Below are 20275 nucleotides of genomic sequence, written 5' to 3'. Positions count from 1 at the left end.
ACATTATTGGATTACAGCTGGGCAAACCTTCCCACCCCAAAATACCAACTGCATTGAAAGGGTGGTAAATATTCAAACTGCTGTCATTAAACCATAGGTTGGCAGAGCACTCTAAGTTCCATTTGTCTTATTCAAGAAGCACTCACAATGCAGTCCCCAAAGAATTGTCTCATAATGGCATCCAAGTAAAGGAATCCATGCCAGAGGTTCAAAACTTGGATGCCCAGTTTGGCTCAGATATCTCACCTATCTCCTATGGTGTCAATGCACCTTCCTTTGGACTTCAAGCCTAGTAAGGATCATCTGACAGTTTAACTAAATGTTATGCTTAATGCATAGCCCAAAACAGCTATGTCTTTGGGTTTTGTTTTGTTAAAATAGCTCCAGCTGCAGGGGTAGGGACAATTTTTATTTGAATCACAGTGTGCGGAGAAGCAAAATGTATCTCTTTCTTCCCCTAGCCATGACCAACCAAATAACAAGGCTGGGAGAGGGTGAGTCCCAACTAGCACCAACTTTTTCGCTATATCATAGTCATGTGAGGGTGGTGATATTAAGGGAGCTCACAGAGAGCGGGATAAGGGATAGACTTTCACCATCTACATGCTGTGATTCTGGTAACTGGGCTCTCCTGGCGGCTGTACTTAATCTAAGAAAAATAAGAGGCATAGCTGCGCTACATAGGGCAAGGAATAGTTTGACTCATTCTAGGAGTTGGGCTTCATCAGAGCAAAGTTTCTGGCAGACATGGAGCTAGCCATGGTGCTGGACAGTTTATCACAGAGAGTGCTACACTGCTGCCACTTCCTACTTCAACCTGGCTAGCCAGAATCTAAACTTATTACCTATTGTTGCATGTTCTCGCTACCAGCCTAGCTGACTTTCTGAAGCCTACTTGGCACCTGCAAGTTTCTGCCCCAGCTGGAACATGAGAATGTGGAAGACAATGATGATAAAAAGAAGAAAGGGGGCAAACAAAAGATTACCAGGACTACAAATGAAGGTTTAAGCAAAAACTATTCAATTGTTAAAGAGCATATGGAGACAAATACTGACTTTCAACCACGTGTTCACAAAAGTTGCACTTCAATCTGGATTACTACTGTTTTGACAAATTTTCAACAGTTTGTGTGATTGCTCTCTCTCTCCCACTCTCTCATAAATCCACATGAGCTATATGTTTAATTTATGTGGTGACAAAAGGCACATTATTCCCAACAATCTACACAGTTGCTTGCTTCTTCTGCCTGTCACTTCTTCTTTGTGTTAGAATAAGCTGTGCTGCCTGCCCTTAAAAACCTGCACTGGGGCCTGACTGCGGTAAAATGAAAAACACACAGCAGTCTATTCTAGGCTTTGCAAGATCAGAAGCCATCAGTGGCTGAACAGATGCAGCTTAAACAGAAAATGCAGTGAGGAGAATACTAAGTCTTTAGTTTAACATTCATAGGCAGCATTTCTAAAATCTTAAATATGTGTGTTTGTTTAGATTTATATCCTGCTTTTGATCAAATCATTCTCAAGTTGGCTAATAACAGATCGCATAAGCAACCGAACAGCCCTTAGCTCCTTGGCTGATGCATGATATTTGCCCTAGGTTATTTTGGATTCGAACAGGTTATTTTGTTCTACAAGTTTACTTCCTGAAGCCCTCTCCTAGCGGAGCATCCATGATAGTCTGTTTTTTCGGGGGGAATAGTAAGTGGTTCAATCATTGGCTTATACTGGTTCAATAGACTAAATATTTGATTCATGTTGTTTGATGAATGTTGGAGCCCAATCATACTCCAACCTGAAGCATTCAAAATATCAGGATCCAGATGAGTTTCCACAGCAATTTACCTATGGTGAATTGAGCTTGTGATTGGGAAGGTGGCTCTCTGAATTTATTCTACTGGCAATTCAAAATATTGCCACTGCTGCCACTAGTGTTCCTCGAGTTGAAGCCAGGACTCTCTCTCTTTTTTCATTATTCTCTATCTAATCATTCAACATTTATTTTTATCCTAGCATTTTTTCAAAGGGTGGCATACATAATCCCCTCCTTTATCCTCCCAACAACTCTATATTAGGTGTATTAGGCAGAGAGAGAGAGAGAGAGGACACCCAGCAAGCTTTGTGGCTGAATGGGCATTTCAGCTTCTCCTTGACTGAAGTTGAGCACTCTAACCTCTATTCCACACTAGTTCTCTAATGTTTCTACATATGTAGACACAAGTTCAGCAGTATAGGAAGGGGCATGCAACTGGAACAGAAGTGGCACAAATAACAGCAGCTAGAAACACATTGGTGAGTTGGGGTTCCTGTTGGAGTATTTGCACCTGTCTTATTAACCACAGAGCCTAGGGCTTGCTGATCAGAAGGTTGGCGGTTCGAATCCCTGTGACGGGGTGAGCTGCTGTTGCTTGGTCCCAGCTCCTGCCAACCTAGCAGTTCGAAAGCACATCAAAATGCAAGTAGATAAATAGGTACCGCTACAGCGGGAAGGTAAACGGCGTTTCCATGTGCTGCTCTGGTTTGCCAGAAGCGGCTTTGTCATGCTGGCCACATGACCTGGAAGCTATACGCTGGCTCCCTCGGCCAATAATGCGAGATGAGCGCGCAACCCCAGAGTCGGTCATGACTGGACCTAATGGTCAGGGGTCCCTTTACATTTACCTTATTGCATGACATCTGCAAGGTTCAATAACGGAACTCTAATACAGTAGTATCGTTCACCAAAGTCAGGCAATTTTTGACATATGCATTGCCCCAGCTATAGTATGCTCAACCACAGTCAATAATAGATAAAGATACATTCAGTATTTCAAAATGGAAGGCATAAAATGCCAAATTGGGAGGAGGAGGAGGAGGAGGAGGAGGAGGAGGAGGAGGAGGAGGAGGAGGAGGAGGAGGAGGAGGAAGCCACTGTGGATGATAAGTGAAGATTACTGGAGTTAACTCAGTGAAATCCATATGACAGCTTCTTTAAATAAGGAGATTAACCACTCTTCTCTTCTACACTACCTTAACATTGTATTTGGCTTAAATCAGATTTGTCTAGAATAATGTTAACCATATGATAAACTGTTCTAGGAAGGAAATAAATGTTCTTATTCATGCACACACCCACATATGCAAGACAAACTGGTGTTACCAGGGGGGGAGGGGAAGGCAATTTCAAGAACCAAGGAAGGCACAAGAAAGGTAACAATAGCTGGCATAGGAGGAGTTGAGAGATCCAGACTCCCCATGCCTGTTAATAAGCCTGATTCCATTTTTCTCCTCCTCCTTTTCTCTCTCTCTCTCTCTCTCTTTTTCTCTCTCTCTCAGAATTTCACCAGTGTCTGTTGGCAGCTATTTAAAAATCATCACATACTATGGCCCAGTGCTTTTAAAATAAAAAATAATAAAAACAAGGTCCAGGTATCAGGCAGCAAAAAATATGTCATACTGGTAAGTTCAGTCACAGAACTCCTAGGGCGAGCATACACAAAATTATTTCCTACATATGTGTGAGACAAAATACAGTGGTACCTCTGGTTACGAACTTAATTCGTTCTGGAGGTCCGTTCTTAACCTGAAACCGTTCTTAACTTGAGGTACCACTTTAGCTAATGGGGCCTCCCGTGCTGCCGCCGCACAATTTCTGTTCTCATCCTGAGGTAAAGTTCTTAACCCAAGGTACTACTTCCGGGTTAGCAGAGTCTGTAACCCGGAGTGTTTGTAACCCGAAGTACCACTGTAAATGTGCACATTTCCCACACATTACAGTTGGCAAATGGTGTAATGTGCCTTTTTCCTTAAGGAAAATTATCTGTGAAGCATAGGAAAACGATTTTGTGTGGGCAGAAGACCAAATAAAGCTGGCTCCTTGGTGGCCATTTCCCAAGGAATTTCATGAGATCCATTGTTAAGTTCGATCAGTGTGTCTTATCCCTCCTCCTACTTCCAAAACCTAGTCTAGATAAATAATTTATCTTGTGGATCCATCACTTCCAGATATGTAGCATTTTTCTGATGATTTTTTGTTTGTTTGTTACATTTATTGTGCTATTTTGCTTTTAAAGAGCTTTTAAAACCAAAAGCCACTGTAGAAATATCTAAAATAAATATATCAATTTCTCTCTCTACGCTCAATTTTACCACAAAATGCTTATCTAGATCAGACCTAAAGTAGCTTGGAGATGGTTTCTGGGCTAGCTCACACATAATGCTAACACTGGTTTTTCCAGCCCCAACTAACTGTGGTAAATCCTAACTAGGGTTAGTAGAAACAAAACAACTTCAAATTGTAGTTCATTGTGTTTCAACTAACCATAGTTAGTTGAAGTTAGTTGAAACTTAAGCACATGCTAAGGCTTGTATGCAGTGCTTCCCCCCCCCTAAAAAATGTTCAGGGGTACTCTCATTTTCCTACTCATATTGAAATACTGCCCCTCAATGAGGCCAAACTTAGATTCACAAAATGTTTAGGGCTATGTGTACTCCTGCATTCCCCCCCCCCCAGAAAAAAGCACTGCTTGTAAGACATATTAAACTAAGGGTGATCTATAAAACGAAAGTGGAAGCTTCTTATCTCTTTACTGTGGAGGAGAGGTGAGGAAGGGAACAGTCATATGCAAGGTTCATTGCAGCTCATTCTTATAATGTTAAAGAATCATGGCCCTAAACCACAGTTGAGCATTACTACATGAGAAGAACCCTTTCTGAAAGTATTATTAATATTTCAATGTAAGGCATCCCAAGTGCTAAGTGGTGGCCCAGCAGCAGTGACAGTAAGGATAACCATCATTGCACAGTGAAAACACGTGGCCTAAAATTATCACATTATCTAACATCTTCTTACGTAAAGGTTTTGGGGAAATCAAGTGTACATACCAATCCGTATAATGTGCACAGTGATGTAGATGTCTTTCCTGAGCTCACTGCTTCCCAAGTCCTGTAGAGAATCAGAACAGGCTACAATTATTAATTTTTGTTGTGTTATTACTGTATATTTTTTCCTAAGTTTACTTGTGTCTAGGAGATAAAGAAACAAGGAGGTGATAGCTTCAATATATTTGATTGACTCACAGAAATGTTTGCTCAGAAATAAGTCCCATTGTGTCTACTGGAACAAGTGTGTGTTTCGGACTGAAACCTAAAAGCATCAATGGCATATATTGTACTTATATCAAAACATTGCTGTACTGCGGCTAGTACCATGCAGAATTTTGAAACTAGTGTGTGTCCCATCCATCAGATATGCATTATCATAGAATTGTAGAATTGGTAGGGACCGCGAGGGTTATCTTGTCCAACCCACAGCAATGCAGAAATTTCAACAAGATCACACATAGCAGATGGCTACCCCACCTCTGCTTGAAAAAGGAAAGAGAGTGCACCACCTCATGTGGGAACAGCTCTTGCTGTCAGGAAGTTCCTCCTGATGTTTAACCGGATTCTCCTTTCTTGCAACTTGAATCCATTGGTTTGGGTCCTAGTCTTCGGAGCAGGAGAAAATAAGCTTGCTCCATTCTCCATGTCACAGCCCTTTGGGTATTTGAAGATGGCTATCGTATCTCCTCTCTGTCTCCTCTTTTTCAGGCTAAAGATACCCAGCTCCCTCAACCGTTACTCATAAGGTTTGGCTTTCAGACCCTTGATCAACTTGGTGGTCCTCCTCTGCACACATTCCAACTTGTCAATACACTTCCTAAATTGTGGCACTCAGAACTGGACACAGTATTCCAAGATGGCAACCGTATCGTGAAATATCGAAAGGGCTGTAACATGTGAAGTTCTACTTCCTTGAAGACAGGGAATGCCATTGGTGATGGGGTAAGCGGAAGTCAGTAAAGGACTGCCCGACAAATCTGGAATGAGTATATTCATCTTGCAATCAATATAACCCAGTTCCCTAACCCTCTCTGTTAAATTGGACTGGCTCTCAAGTTCTGCAGAAATCAAATGAGGTTTACTTCTTAAAATGTGGTTTCAAGTCTACTTTCTAGAAAGGAAGCCCCATTGAACTTGTGTAGCCCTGGGTTGCAAGAGATTTATTTGATTTGACAAGTAAGATACAGAAAAGAAACACACATTCAAGTTATCAAGGTGGCTGTCATACCTATTTGGCACAGTTGCTGGTACCCAATGGAAGGGTACTGGACAAAATGAATGGTAAGTCTGCACAGCTATGCCCACTCTTTTGTGCTTTGTAGTGTGCTTTTTATTTCTACAACTGGACTACCAGCAAGCAGGCAACCCCGTTAACCAAGTCTTGATTTATTTATTTTTGCAATTACCAAATGCAGACAAAAATAAACACCCACTCACCACAAAAAGAGAACAATGTCTTTCTGGCTTCTCTGGACATTTTGGCAAACCATTCCGATTCAATTTTAAGAAAAATCTCTCACTGCAAAAGAAAAGAAGCAATGTAATATAATGGGCAATATTAAAATCAAGGAGAAAATACATCTAACACATCTGAGTAAACATGTTTTTGACACTGTTTCCACAGCACACGTTTCCAATATTCACAGCTGACACTGCAAAGAAGTTAAACCTTCTTGCTGTGTGGCAGAAGAAAGCTTATTTGAAGTGAAAATCTAGAATTCCATGGGAATGGTGCAATGGTTTCAAGAAATGCTGACTTTAAATCGAAGCCAGATGTGATCTTTAAAGACACTTTAAAGATCTTTAATTAAATTAGCAAATGGGAAACACATCAGAGCTAATGTTTCAGAAGTTATGAGCGCATATAGGATATTAGGTCAATCAGAAGGGGCATAATCACAAAGTTTGTAAGAAAAACATTACGGTTCATCCAAAATAGTGTGCGTGAGAGGAGGGGGGCATTAACGTCATTCTAGGGCCAAAACACCTGTGATGTTCTGTGAAATTACATCTTACAAAATGAAGCTGTGGGTGCTACAAATTAAAGAGCAGGGGACTGTCCCAAAAAAAATGGCGACCTGAGGAACATGTAAGGATGGAGATCCCCCCTTTTCACCATTCCATGTACTGGAACAAAATTTTACTTCAGCATTGGTTAGCATCCTTCTCTGTACCTGATGGCAGCAAGCTAGGTTAGTGGTTGTAGGACAGGTTCCCAATCTCCCACAAAAGGGATCGATCAGGGAGCTCTGGAAGAATGGCCAGGGAGGCTGCAGCTGCTCACCCCCCAATATGCCAACCTGAGGCAATATATGTCAACCTGAGGCAATTGCTTCACTGCCTCATGGCAGGGCCAAGCCCACACAAGAGTGGTGTGAGGAAGGAGAGTTTTAATCACCTCCCCTCATCCTGTTTTCAGCTTTAAAAAAGCCCCCATCTGCTTCACATCCTGCATAGGAAAAGATATGAGGTTCCTTAGGTTTTCCTTGAAGGGCGAAAACAGTTGAGGCGGGGGGCACACACAGACACACACCCACATACAATTTTTAAAGGGGGGGAAATGAGCGATGTCCCTTTCTTCTGCTTTAGCTTGAAGCTTGCCCCAGTTTACTTTGTAAAACAAAATGAACAGAGACAATCCACACACAAGACTGCATCGCATTAGCGTGGCCCAGCAGTTGTTCATCACCTTTGCCATAAACAGCATCAATTTTAAGAAACCGACATCTAATTTTAGCCACTACCACAGAAAACAAATGTCAGTAGGATCAAATAATTAAGACCGAGAAAAAGCAGGCTCCCCACACAAGGCTTTTCTTTTTCACTTGCTGTACCTTCCAATCATCTTACCATCAAATCCCATCATACATAAGAGATCACTCCGTACATTCCTTTTTAACTATAGCTTTCTCAGCTGTTTCCTTGGCTTCTGCCAAGGCTGAGCGACTGCCACACATATGCTGTCTTCCATATGCAACGACGAAAATAGCAACCAGAACATCTATGCAAGCACAATAGAAGTACTAATAGTATATATTGTGTATTGTGTGTGTGTGTGTGTGTGTGTGTGTGTGTGCGCGCTGAAACGGATGCAGCTTAATTCTCCTATTGCCGAGGGGGCAACTGTCAGTGTCTGGCAGGAAATCAGGCCCCAAGCAGTTGGGTTTCCAAGTTTGGGGGGAGGTGACCATCAGTCTGAAGGGGCCAAGAGGTGAAAAACACTGTCCAGGAAAAGCAAGGGTCAACTTCTCTAAGCAGCAGGCAAAGATCAGAAGCAGGACGCCTAGTCCAGGGCATGCAGGCCAAATTCCTTTAGCAAGAATGTGGGAGGAATAGAAGAACAGGATCTTAGATTGGCAGGATTCTCTAATGGGGAAAATGTTGCTCAGTCTGAGGGCCAGGAGTCAGAACTGGTTCCAGGTTCGAGAGGGCAAACAGCACATGATTCCTCAAAACTATGCTACAACACCAGCATTAAAACGGTAGCTAGATTCAGCTCCCTGTTGCTGCTCAGATCACTAGGGAAGAATGAAATGGGGGCACCAAAGACATTGGCCACCTCTGCTGGAGTCCAGGCAGCTGCCCAAGGGTGCCTGGTAATCATCTCTGGTATAGAGAGACTGGACCTTGGGGTGATCTCACTCTGTCAGGTGGCAAGGTTGGCACTGCAGCCAAGGTGGTACCATGGAAGAGCTCAGTCTCCAAAGCATGAATCCACAGTCACATGCTGGTGGCCCAGAAGGAAAGGCACTAAATACTGATTGTTGGGGAACACAGTTTAGTAACACACCCACACCTCGCATAAACGCTAATCAGGAATTACTGCAATGCCACTTCACACAGAAACAACAACCATGTTGGTGTCTGGTGGGCTTCCCACAGGAAAGCATTCCATAGAGGGCCCGTTCTGTCACTACTATCCTCTGCAGAGCCGGCCCTACGTGCAGGCTGGGTGGCACAGGGCACCATGGCGCCGGCCCGCCAGGAGGGCGCCGCGAGCTGCGCCAACCCGCTGGCCGACCGGTCCGCCGCGCAGCTGCGTTTGCCCGCCCGCCTGCCGCGCAGCAGCGCCTGCTGCACCCGCGCTGCGCTGGGAAACGGGGTGGGAGGGCGCCGGAACGGGGCGGGAGGGCGCTTGAGGGATCCGGCGCACCATGGCGCCGAGGGCGCTTAAGACGGCGCTGATCCTCTGGGCCTCCTTTGGAGTTGGTACAAGGAAATAGGCCTAGTGTAAAAACTAGCACTTTGAAACGGGACTTTGAACAAATAAGATTATGTAAATATTGCCTTTGAGGATCCATACATAACAAGCAAATTTTCCATCTAGCTTGTGGCTCTGCAGGGTGAGATGCTGAAAAGATAGTGACCAGTAAACCCTGAGAGACATGCTAGCATTAATCACACTCCTGGATTAAAAACTGATGGCTAGAATAACACCACTTTTTAGGATATTTGCCTGATGTGCTTTCCTTTTTATGTTCATCTGTCCAACTCTGTCACCAAAATCAAGAACAGTTATTGTGAATGCCTATGATGCGCTCTACTTCGGAATGTGTTTCTATGAATTTACATGTGTGCGTTGTAAAATTAATTGAACGTTCTCAAATGCAAGCCCTACTCTGATCAGCCACAGTACTCCTAAAAATATCTCAGCTCACACATTTCTAGACTGTCACCAGTAACCCCCCTCAACTGACAAAACCCAGGCCTCTGCAAGTTGAAATTAAAAACATGCACTTAAATATATATTTAGCTGATTGTCTACCACCTACTTAGCAAGCTTGCTTTAAAGTGTGTTTAAAAGAAAAAAAACTTGTTGAAAACTGTAGTAAGTTGCATCTCCCGTCACAAACTTCTAGCTTATTATTGTCACCAAATCCATGTTCATCTCTCTCACCTTCCAGGGAGTATTACTCCTTCTCTCTCTCTTTCTCCAAGTTGTCTTCCAAATCAATGTACAGGTGGAATGAGAAACTCAACTATTTGGGCAAATATCAGGAAAAGAAAGGGCTTAGAATGCTACAGAAGTATGCTTAACCACTAAACTGGAGTTTCACAACTTGTGGGAAAGGGAGAGTAACTAAGAACACCTCCCATATTATTATGTACTCCCAGTTCCACAAATGTAAGAAAGTTTAGAGACAGAGAATGTGATTTATCTGTTATTGAACTGCACCACTTCAGACTGCCTGTGGGAAATCCAACTTTTGAATGCCCTGGCCTGTTGGGGCAAAAGAGGAAACGACTCTGCATGACTTGCAAACAAAAACTAGCACACTAGGAAGGGAGAAGGATATACAAGAACATACAGTATCTCCTTGCCATGCTGATTTTGGCATGTGTGCGGAAACATTTTATACAAGGGAAATTTCTGAACATTTCATTCCTCACTTGCAGGCTGAAGTGGTGCAGTTCAGCAGCAGAAACTGCACACGGGATAGTCGATTATGTACAACAAACAGATAACTTTTGAGGGGTGTAGCTCTGTGGTGGAACACACAGCAGTGGTCCAGTGTTCAATCTTTGGCATCTCTAATTTAGGCTAGGAATGACTCCGCCTGAAATCCTGTCACGTGGAGAAGAAGCCCTAGGATCTTGTGGCAATTTTTGTGAACGTTGGACAAAGAGAGAAAGCAAGCAAGAAAGCAAGCTAGATGGATAGCTCAGTCAGTAGACTTTTAATCTCAGGGTGTGTGTTCAAGCCCAACTTTGGGCAAAATGATTCCTGCATTGCAGGGGGTTGGACTAAATGAACTTTGTGGTCCTTTCCAGTACTACTATTTTATGATTCTATGATTCAAACACTGTTTCCTTTACTAACCAGATGGGTGGGATAGGTATGGCATCCCTTACTGGCTTTTATTTCCTTTAAGTCAACATTCATAGTTCATGGCCAAAACATGTCAAAGTTAAAGTTTTAGCAGCAAGACAGCACAGCACTCTTTCCCTCTTTCTCTCTCTCACTTCACAATCTGTCCTTTTATTCCTCAGCAAAAGCAATAATGATGCATCTACTTGGCACCTCCTGTCTAAACAACATGTTTTGAGATTTTTTTGCCACGCATTTTAAAGAGAAAACCAAAACCAACTGTTAAGCTTGTCCTTCCTAGGCCTAAGGAACCATCAATTTTAGCCAATTTCAGCAAATGTGAGAGCAGTGATGATGGGCTGAAATGGATGACAATACTGGAAAAAGACAAGTCTTTTGGGGCAAGCTGCTTGGAACTGTTGCTGGATCACAGAAACAGTAGTTATGTGAGAAACTGGCATCTTGGGGGGCTGAGAACCTGATGGGGTTAAAGTAAACATCGTATGTGTGAAGATGCTAATGACAATGACAACGGCATCTTAGCAACTGTGGAACCATAACAACATCAGAGAAAATAGAATTTTTATTATTTATTTATGGGTCGCTTTTTACTTTCTTCTCAAGGTGATTTACAAACACACAAAAAAGGCTGGAATTACTTTTCAAATGCTTCTGAAAACAGACACCTAAAGACAGGTTTGAAAACAGTACCAATGCTGGGGCTAATATATTTTCATTCAGCCAGGAAAGTCTGTCAAAACAAAAATATCTTCATTTATTTCAACAAAGTATGGATAGGCAGAGGTGCCATCTTCTTAAGAGGATTGACAAGGCCCATATGTGACGCCATGCAATGTCATGCGTGAGATGTCATGCATGTATTGAGGGGGCTCGGCCTCTAGGAATTGGTACACCTGTGGATAGGGAGTGCCTTCTGTATCTCAACAGAGAATGTAAGAAATGAAAGGGCTGTAAAGGAGGGGAAATGCTGGTGAATAAAGGATGTTCATTCAGAGGCGCCTTTCATTGCTCTCTTCTGCCTTCTTGCACTCTCACCCAGCTGAGGACACAATTTCTGTGGCCTACTGCTCTGGCTCGGCAACCATTTATTGCAAAATTTTAGGGTATGTGTGTCTTGTTTGGTCACCTGGCTTGAAAGGGCAGACTCCACCTACTCGCTCGGGGAAGGGGGAGGTTTGATGCTGGCATCAAGTTTTAGTTGTGGATATGCATTACTTTTGCTTCTATCTGAGTGACATGCATAGCTGGCAAGTTTTCCCTTTTCTCGCGAGGAAGCCTATTCAGCATAAGGGGAAATCCCTTAAAAAACGGGATAACTTGGCAGCTATGGTGACATGGCGTGTTTATTGTTAGACCTTATTACAAATTACTGTACCAGTGGATTGTTTAATTATATGCTATATTAATTAATATGAGATATTTTCATTGCTCTATTGTTCATGACTCATATTCAGGCATCCCCAAACTTTGGCCCTCCAGATGTTTTGGACTACAATTCCCATCATCCCTGACCACTGGTCCTGTTAGCTAAGGATCATGGGAGTTGTAGGCCAAAACATCTAGAGGGCCGCAGTTTGGGGATGCCTGCTCATATTGCTACATTTTGTTATTGCTGTGAGCCGCCTTGAGCATGGTTTACTATGGAAAGGTGGGATACAAATAAATGAGCCAGATGTGTTAGAAAACGTACAAATTAGTATATAGTGCAAAACTTAGAAATTATGTTTGATAATTAGGTGGATTGCAGAGAGGCCAAATCTTTGGTTAGGATAGGAGCAAGCAATACTAAACTCCGACTGATTGTTGCTAATCTTGCACATTATTATCTAAGCACTTCATTGCTACAGTACATCTCCCCCCCCTTACATTGCTTTTCTTTTTTTGAAAGCTACCGTAATAATACTCTGTATGAATATTGTTCTCTGAAAAGCACTGTCTATCAAAAATGATTGATTTGTTTCAGTTACAACCTTGAGTCTTTTATCACTGGTTCTGCCTTGCTCCCTGACCCGCTGGGTTGCTAAAGTACAAATGTGAACCTTGATTACATCACCAAATTAACACCAATTACAAGACACAGAGGATGAAAAGAATGCTGAGGAGAGAGTTATGGCTGGATAACAGAACAGCTTAAGGGGGTTGTGATAAGCCGCAGAAGTAGAATCAGCTCCAGAAATAACATGACTTCCATGCCAACTTGTAGCTGCTGAAGGCAGCTCCATACATTACAACTGCCAAGGGAAACACCAGCATTTCATCAGTGTTTCCTACACAGCAAATGTGTAACTACACAACCTTTAGAAGACATCTGAAGGCAGCCCTGTATCAGCAAGTTTTTATTATGCTTTTGTATTTCTTGGAAGCTGCCCAGCGTGGCTGGGGCAACCCAAGCAGATGGGTGGTATATAAATATTAAAATTATTCTTCTTGTTGTTGATGATGATGATGATGATAACCATATCCAGTAGCAGAGGCAAGCTTTCATGCACCCAGCACCTGTTCATGGTTCTAAGGTAGGAGAAAACAACAGAAGTGCACTTGATCATCTTTGTGGCCACAGCCTGATCAGAGATTCAACCCTCCAGGTGGGCATGGAGAAAGAGTAAGCATGCATGCTTCTGTTAGCCTTCACCAGTTCTGAGCTGTGTCTTTTGGTGCACGTGTGTGTGAGCAACTATGCTCCAGTTTATTCTTGATACCATGTTATGTTTCAAAGATGCAACATGAAGACAAGGCTACCCAACAGGGGTGCCAACTTGAATAAAATATTGTGGGGACCCAGGTAAGCCCTGCCCCACATAATCAATCACATGATGCAGTGCACATGCACCATTTTAATGGGAATGCTTATCAACTTTGTGGGGACTCAGCCCCTCAAATATTTTATTGTGGGAGCCAAAGCCCCCACAGACCCTAGGAGTTGGCTCCTATGCTACCCAAGGATGTTTTGACCTCTGAACAGAGTCCATGTCTAATTTAGTAACATCTTTGCTTTGCTTCCAATACCTCTTTTTCCCCTTCTGCTGCTTCTTTTTTTCATTTAAGGCATTTAATTGACAGCCTCTCTGCCTGAAGGCAGCCGAAGCACGATGCAACATTAAAAACCAACAGTACAATTCGGGGAGGCAATAAAATTACAGAAGCCTAATAAAGCCTAATGTTACAATATAATTTTAAGAATAGCATCAGCAGTACAGAAAATCTATACAGCAACAAAATGCAACAGGAAACGTTTCCACTAGCCGCCACTTCAACAAGTGTGTGTGCATTGTGGAGGGAGGAAATACACAATTCAGTGCAGTAAGATTCTCATATCAACCCTTTCCTGATGAAATTTCTCACTTGCAAATATGGTTGCTGGAAGCAAGCATGGTTTCTTTTCCTCTAAACCACCCACAGCCAGGCTAAGCAAACATAATTGAGAGTAAAAAATACTAAAATACTGCAAAGCATTATTTATAGCTCTCTGTTCACTAGTGCTGCAGTGCTAAAACCTTCATAATCTCACATTGGTGTGTGTATGTGTGTATTGTTGCCTGTATTTTTAAACTCTGTTTCAAAACAAAAGTAAAATCCCACGGAACCAAGAGACCCATGCAATCCCGCATCCATGTGTGGCTATGTTGTCTGAGTAACATAGCTCTGCAGGATAGTATCACGGAGAAGCATCTTTAAGAAGCTCTAATTCTTCATCTAACCAGCCCTATCATGTTCGACCTCATTCACTCTTTATAACAAAACCTGCTGTGAGCAGGTTTATGCAATTTATTTTTCAATTTGTAATTAAGCTCCTACAGTCCCGGCAACAATTCAGTAATTATATTCTGGAAAACCAGAATGAATTAATCCCATTGCCATTTTTATTCTCTCTCTCTCTCTATTACAAATATCCATCCAAACTTCATTTACAAATCCAAGTAGCACATCCAATGTACCTAAGTTTTTAGTACGAAGTGCAGTTTGGGTTGCTCAACCACAGAAAGATTACATTTATGGGTCATGAAGATGGAGCATAGCTTTATAAAAGCTCATAAAATTAACAGTCTGGAGGTAGGACAAAGGAAAAAAATATTTTCCATCTCAAAGCAGTAGATCTCAGGGTCATCAAATGACATTTCAATAGGTTCACAACACACAGAAGAAAACATTTTTTTTCATGCACTGCATGACTAACTTCTGTAATTTATTGCTTTAATTGTGACTTTCTCTGACTTTAAAGAGGAATGTACAGATTGAATGACAATAGAAATATTAATGTGTATTAGACTGAATAGGAACAATTTGTATCAGGGAGCAGCACAGACACACCAGAGCATATTTTATGTGGTGCAATGATGTTTGTTGTTGTTGTTTAGTCGTTTAGTCGTGTCCGACTCTTCGTGACCCCATGGACCATAGCACGCCAGGCACTCTTGTCTTGCACTGCCTCCCGCAGTTTGGTCAAACTCATGTTCGTAGCTTTGAGAACACTGTCCAACCATCTTGTCCTCTGTCGTCCCCTTCTCCTTGTGCCCTCCATCTTTCCCAGCATCAAGGTCTTTTCCAAGGATTCTTCTCTTCTCATGAGGTGGCCAAAGTATTGGAGCCTCAGCTTCACGATCTGTCCTTCCAGGGAGCACTCAGGGCTGATTTCCTTAAGAATGGATAGGTTTGATCTTCTAGCAGTCCATGGGACTCTCAAGAGTCTCCTCCAGCACCATAATTCAAAAGCATCAATTCTTCGGCGATCAGCCTTCTTTATGGTCCAGCTCTCACTTCCATATATCACTACTGGGAAAACCATAGCTTTAACTATACGGACCTTTGTCGGCAAAGTGATGTCTCTGCTTTTTAAGATGCTGTCTAGGTTTGTCATTGCTTTTCTCCCAAGAAGCAGGCGTCTTTTAATTTCGTGACTGCTGTCACCATCTGCAGTGATCAAGGAGCCCAAGAAAGTAAAATCTCTCACTGCCTCCATTTCTTCCCCTTCTATTTGCCAGGAGGTGATGGGACCAGTGGCCATGATCTTGGTTTTTTTGATGTTGAGCTTCAGACCATATTTTGCGCTCTCCTCTTTCACCCTCATTAAAAGGTTCTTTAATTCCTCCTCACTTTCTGCCATCAAGGTTGTGTCATCTGCATATCTGAGGTTGTTGATATTTCTTCCGGCAATCTTAATTCCGGCTTGGGATTCATCTAGTCCAGCCTTTCGCATGATGAATTCTGCATATAAGTTAAATAAGCAGGGAGACAATATACAACCTTGTCGTACTCCTTTCCCAATTTTGAACCAATCAGTTGTTCCATATCCAGTTCTAACTGTAGCTTCTTGTCCCACATAGAGATTTCTCAGGAGACAGATGAGGTGATCAGGCACTCCCATTTCTTTAAGAACTTGCCATAGTTTGCTGTGGTCGACACAGTCAAAGGCTTTTGCATAGTCAATGAAGCAGAAGTAGACGTTTTTCTGGAACTCTCTAGCTTTCTCCATAATCCAGCGCATGTTTGCTATTTGGTCTCTGGTTCCTCTGCCCTTTCGAAATCCAGCTTGCACTCCTGGGAGTTCTCGATCCACATACTGCCTAAGCCTGCCTTGTAGAATTTTAAGCATAACCTTGCTAGCGTGTGAAATGAGCGCAATTGTGCGGTAGTTGGAGCATTCTTTGGCACTGCCCTTCTTTGGAATTGGGATGTAGACTGATCTTCTCCAATCCTCTGGCCATTGCTGAGTTTTCCAAACTTGCTGGCATATTGGGTGTAGCACCTTAACAGCATCATCTTTTAAGATTTTAAATAGTTCAGCTGGAATATCATCACTTCCACTGGCCTTGTTATTAGCAGTGCTTTCTAAGGCCCATTTGACTTCACTCTCCAAGATGTCTGGCTCAAGGTCAGCAACCACACTACCTGGGGTGTACGAGACCTCCATATCTTTCTGGTATAATTCCTCTGTGTATTCTTGCCACCTCTTCTTGATGTCTTCTGCTTCTGTTAGGTCCTTACCACTTTTGTCCTTGATTATGGTAATCTTTGTACGAAATGCTCCTTTCATATCTCCAATTTTCTTGAACAGATCTCTGGTTTTCCCCATTCTATTGTTTTCCTCTATTTCTTTGCATTGCTCATTTAAGAAGACCCTCTTGTCTCTCCTTGCTGTTTTTTGGAAATCTGCATTCAGTTTCCTGTATCTTTCCCTATCTCCCTTGCATTTTGCTTGCCTCCTCTCCTCCGCTATTTGTAAGGCCTCGTTGGATAGCCATTTTGCTTTCTTGCATTTCCTTTTCCTTGGGATGGTTTTCGTTGCTGCCTCCTGTATAATGTTACGAGCCTCCATCCATAGTTCTTCAGGCACTCTGTCCACCAAATCTAAATCCTTAAACCTGTTCCTCACTTCCACTGTGTATTCATAAGGGATTTGATCCAGATTGTATCTTACTGGCCCAGTGGTTTTTCCTACTTTCTTCAGTTTAAGCTGGAATTTTGCTATAAGAAGCTGATGATCTGAGTTACAGTCAGCTCCAGGTCTTGTTTTTGCTGACTGTATAGAGCTTCTCCATCTTTGGCTGCAGAGAATATAATCAATCTGATTTCGATGCTGCCCATTTGGTGATATCCATGTGTAGAGTCTTCTCTTGTGTTGTTGGAAGAGAGTGTTTGTGATGACCAGCTTGTTCTCTTGACAGAACTCTATTAGCCTTTGCCCTGCTTCATTTTGAACTCCAAGGCCAAACTTTCCAGTTGTTCCTTTTATCTCTTGATTCCCTACTTTAGCATTCCAATCCCCTGTAATGAGAAGAACATCCTTCTTTGGTGTCATTTCTAGAAGGTGTTGTAGGTCTTCATAGAATTGGTCAATTTCACTTTCTTCAGCACCGGTAGTTGGTGCATAAACTTGGATTACTGTGATGTTAAAAGGTCTGCCTTGGATTCGTATCGAGATCATTCTGTCATTTTTGAGATTGCATCCCATTACAGCTTTTGCCACTCTTTTGTTGACTATGAGGGCCACTCCATTTCTACTACGGGATTCTTGCCCACAGTAGTAGATATGATAGTCACCCGAACTGAATTCGCCCATTCCCTTCCATTTTAGTTCACTGATGCCCAGGATGTCGATATTTATTCTTGTCATCTCATTTTTGACCACATCCAGCTTACCTCCACTCATGGTTCTTACATTCCAGGTTCCTATGCAATATTTTTCTTTACAGCATCGGACTTTCCTTTCGCTTCCAGGCATATCCGCAACTGAGCGTCCTTTCGGCTTTGGCCCAGCCGCTTCATCAGCTCTGAATCTACTTGTACTTGTCCTCCGCTCTTCCTCAGTAGCATGTTGGACGCCTTCCGACCTGAGGGGCTCATCTTCCAGCGTCATAACTTTTATATGCCTGTTGTCTTTGTCCATGGAGTTTTCTTGGCAGGGATACTGGAGTGGCTTGCCAGTTCCTTCTCCAGGTGGATCACGTTTAGTCAAAACTCTCCACTATGACCTGTCCATCTTGGGTGGCCCTGCATGGCATAGCTCATAGCTTCTCTGAGTTATTCAAGACAAGGCATTGATCCATGAAGGGGGCAATGATGTTTATAGATGCTGAAAAAGCCTTTGACAATGTATCTTGGGATTTCAGCACATGATAAAAATAAGTGATTTTCAGATGCTTGGGTTTTAGTTACCTTCCTAATTACCTGTCAGATCTTTCCATAGACCTCTGATTGGCTACTACAGAACACTGACTGATAGACCAGATGGGCTTTTGTTCTTAGCCAACAAAGAAAATCTTACGGTATTTTGACTGGTTTTGATACGTACTATGCCAATTCATTTGCTTGAAAAGAAGTTAAAGGGGGTGGATTCAGTCCTATAAACAGTAAATAGGTCATGGGCATGGTCCTTCTAGGCTGGCATGCAGCAGACCCAATAAACTGCAGATCCATCACACAACTCAATTCTTAATGCAGTTTTGTACCCCTCTTGGTAATAATCAAGCTGCGAGTCCATGTATTATACCCATGAGTGGAAGACCATGGGTGATTATTTTGAAATAAACATCCAGGACCAGATTAAATTACAGGCGGTCTGGGATGCAAGTAAGGCGGTGATGAGGGGACTGTTTATACAACAAAATTCAATCAAAAGAAAATTGAAAGGGAAAAAGAAATTTTAGATGAAATTATGGGAAAGGAGAAGGAATTACAGTTGTACCTCTTGTTACGAATGCTGCGGGTTGCGTACAACACGGGATACATACGCGCCGAACCCGGAAGTACCAGAACGGGTTACTTCTGGGTTCGGCAGTTCGCGCATGCGCAGACGCAACGAATGACATCATGCGCAGAAGCACAGAATCGTGCCATGCACATACGCAGATGTGGCGCTTCATGTTGCGTACTGCTCATGTTGCGTACGGGGCTCCGGAATGGATCCCGTACGCAACATGAGGTACCACTGTATAAAAAAAGGCAAACAAAGAGTTACCGTAGTAAAACAGGCAATTAGAACATTACAAATCCAATGTTCCATGATAGTTAATGAAGAAATTAGCTGGAAAATAAAAAAGAATGAAGGAGAAATATTTTGAACATGCTAATAAAACAGGAAAACTGCTAGCGTGGCAATTGGAAAAAAAAAGTGAACAAAGGAATTTTATAAACAAAATTAACATAAATGGAAAAACTACAGATAAGGTGAAGGAAATAAGAGAAGCATTTGTGAAATACTTTTCAGAATTGTACAAGAAAGGAAAGGAAAAGAATTTTAAAATAGAAGAATACATAAAAACTAGCAATCTGCCAAAAACAAAAGAGGAACAAGCAGGGATTTTAAACATCCAAATAACAACTCAAGAAGTTTCAGAGGCAAAAAGAAATGTAATTGGCTAAATTGGTTGATGATTGGTTTTGTAAAATTTATTCAATAAAAATATATTTTAAAAAAAGCCAAACGAATGAGCCCTTTTTGTTCAACAAAAGCACCAGAATACAATTTTGTGGTTTGGAGAGAAAAGACAGGAAGTACCAGGAGGTTTTTGACTAAGCAGCTGAGACAAAGAATATCGCATATCCACCTAGCTCCTCTTTCACGCTCTATAAATCATGTCTGCTTACACTACAGATGCTGACAACTACCAAGAGGAGCTGCCAGAAATAGCTTACCTGCAGTTAGTAAAACAAAACAGAAGCTTCCAAACAAGTTTCCCCAATCAGTTTAATTAAGCTGAGCCCTGACATATGCAGCTACGTCTCGGGCAAGAGGGCCTGATGGATGGCACCTAAACATTTTACACAGCAAACATGTGAAGTATGAATAACAAACAGATAGCTATCTTTAAGTTGTGTATATGTCTATGGGAACCCTGACTGAGCAAGATTTCATGTGCACAGACGTTTAAAGATGTATCCGTGCTTGTTCATCATGCCCACCTTTGATCAAAGGTTCCAAAACTTAATTGGCCTACCACCCCTTTCTCAAGAGGAAAAAAAACCCATTACTCAGCACTGCCCTCCATCCCCGGAAATCTAGTATGACCTGAGTGAACTCAGACCGCACTGTCCCAGGGGTGGGGCCAGCACTGCAGCCTGCCTGCCATTGGCCAAATAGGCAGGCAA

At 42.3% G+C, this 20275-nt stretch overlaps 1 protein-coding gene across 2 annotated transcripts in view; it reads right to left on the bottom strand.

The window, feature by feature from the left end:
- The window catches only part of DOCK4 (dedicator of cytokinesis 4), a 245960-nt gene that overhangs the window by 115495 nt on the left and 110190 nt on the right, over positions 1–20275 (bottom strand). For both annotated transcript variants that reach the window (XM_035128338.3, XM_035128339.3), the window contains exons 9-10: positions 6298–6379; positions 4861–4921 (exon numbers count right to left, since the gene is read on the bottom strand). In XM_035128338.3, coding sequence (XP_034984229.2) covers positions 4861–4921; positions 6298–6379 — 143 coding nt within the window. The remainder of the gene's footprint in view (positions 1–4860; positions 4922–6297; positions 6380–20275) is intronic.

Source organism: Zootoca vivipara, chromosome 9 (assembly GCF_965207765.1).
Source record: "Zootoca vivipara chromosome 9, rZooViv2.hap1.1, whole genome shotgun sequence".
NCBI classification, from domain to species: domain Eukaryota; kingdom Metazoa; phylum Chordata; class Lepidosauria; order Squamata; family Lacertidae; genus Zootoca; species Zootoca vivipara.
Note: the sequence above shows the minus strand (reverse complement) of the source record. Positions and strands in the feature narration are given on the sequence as shown.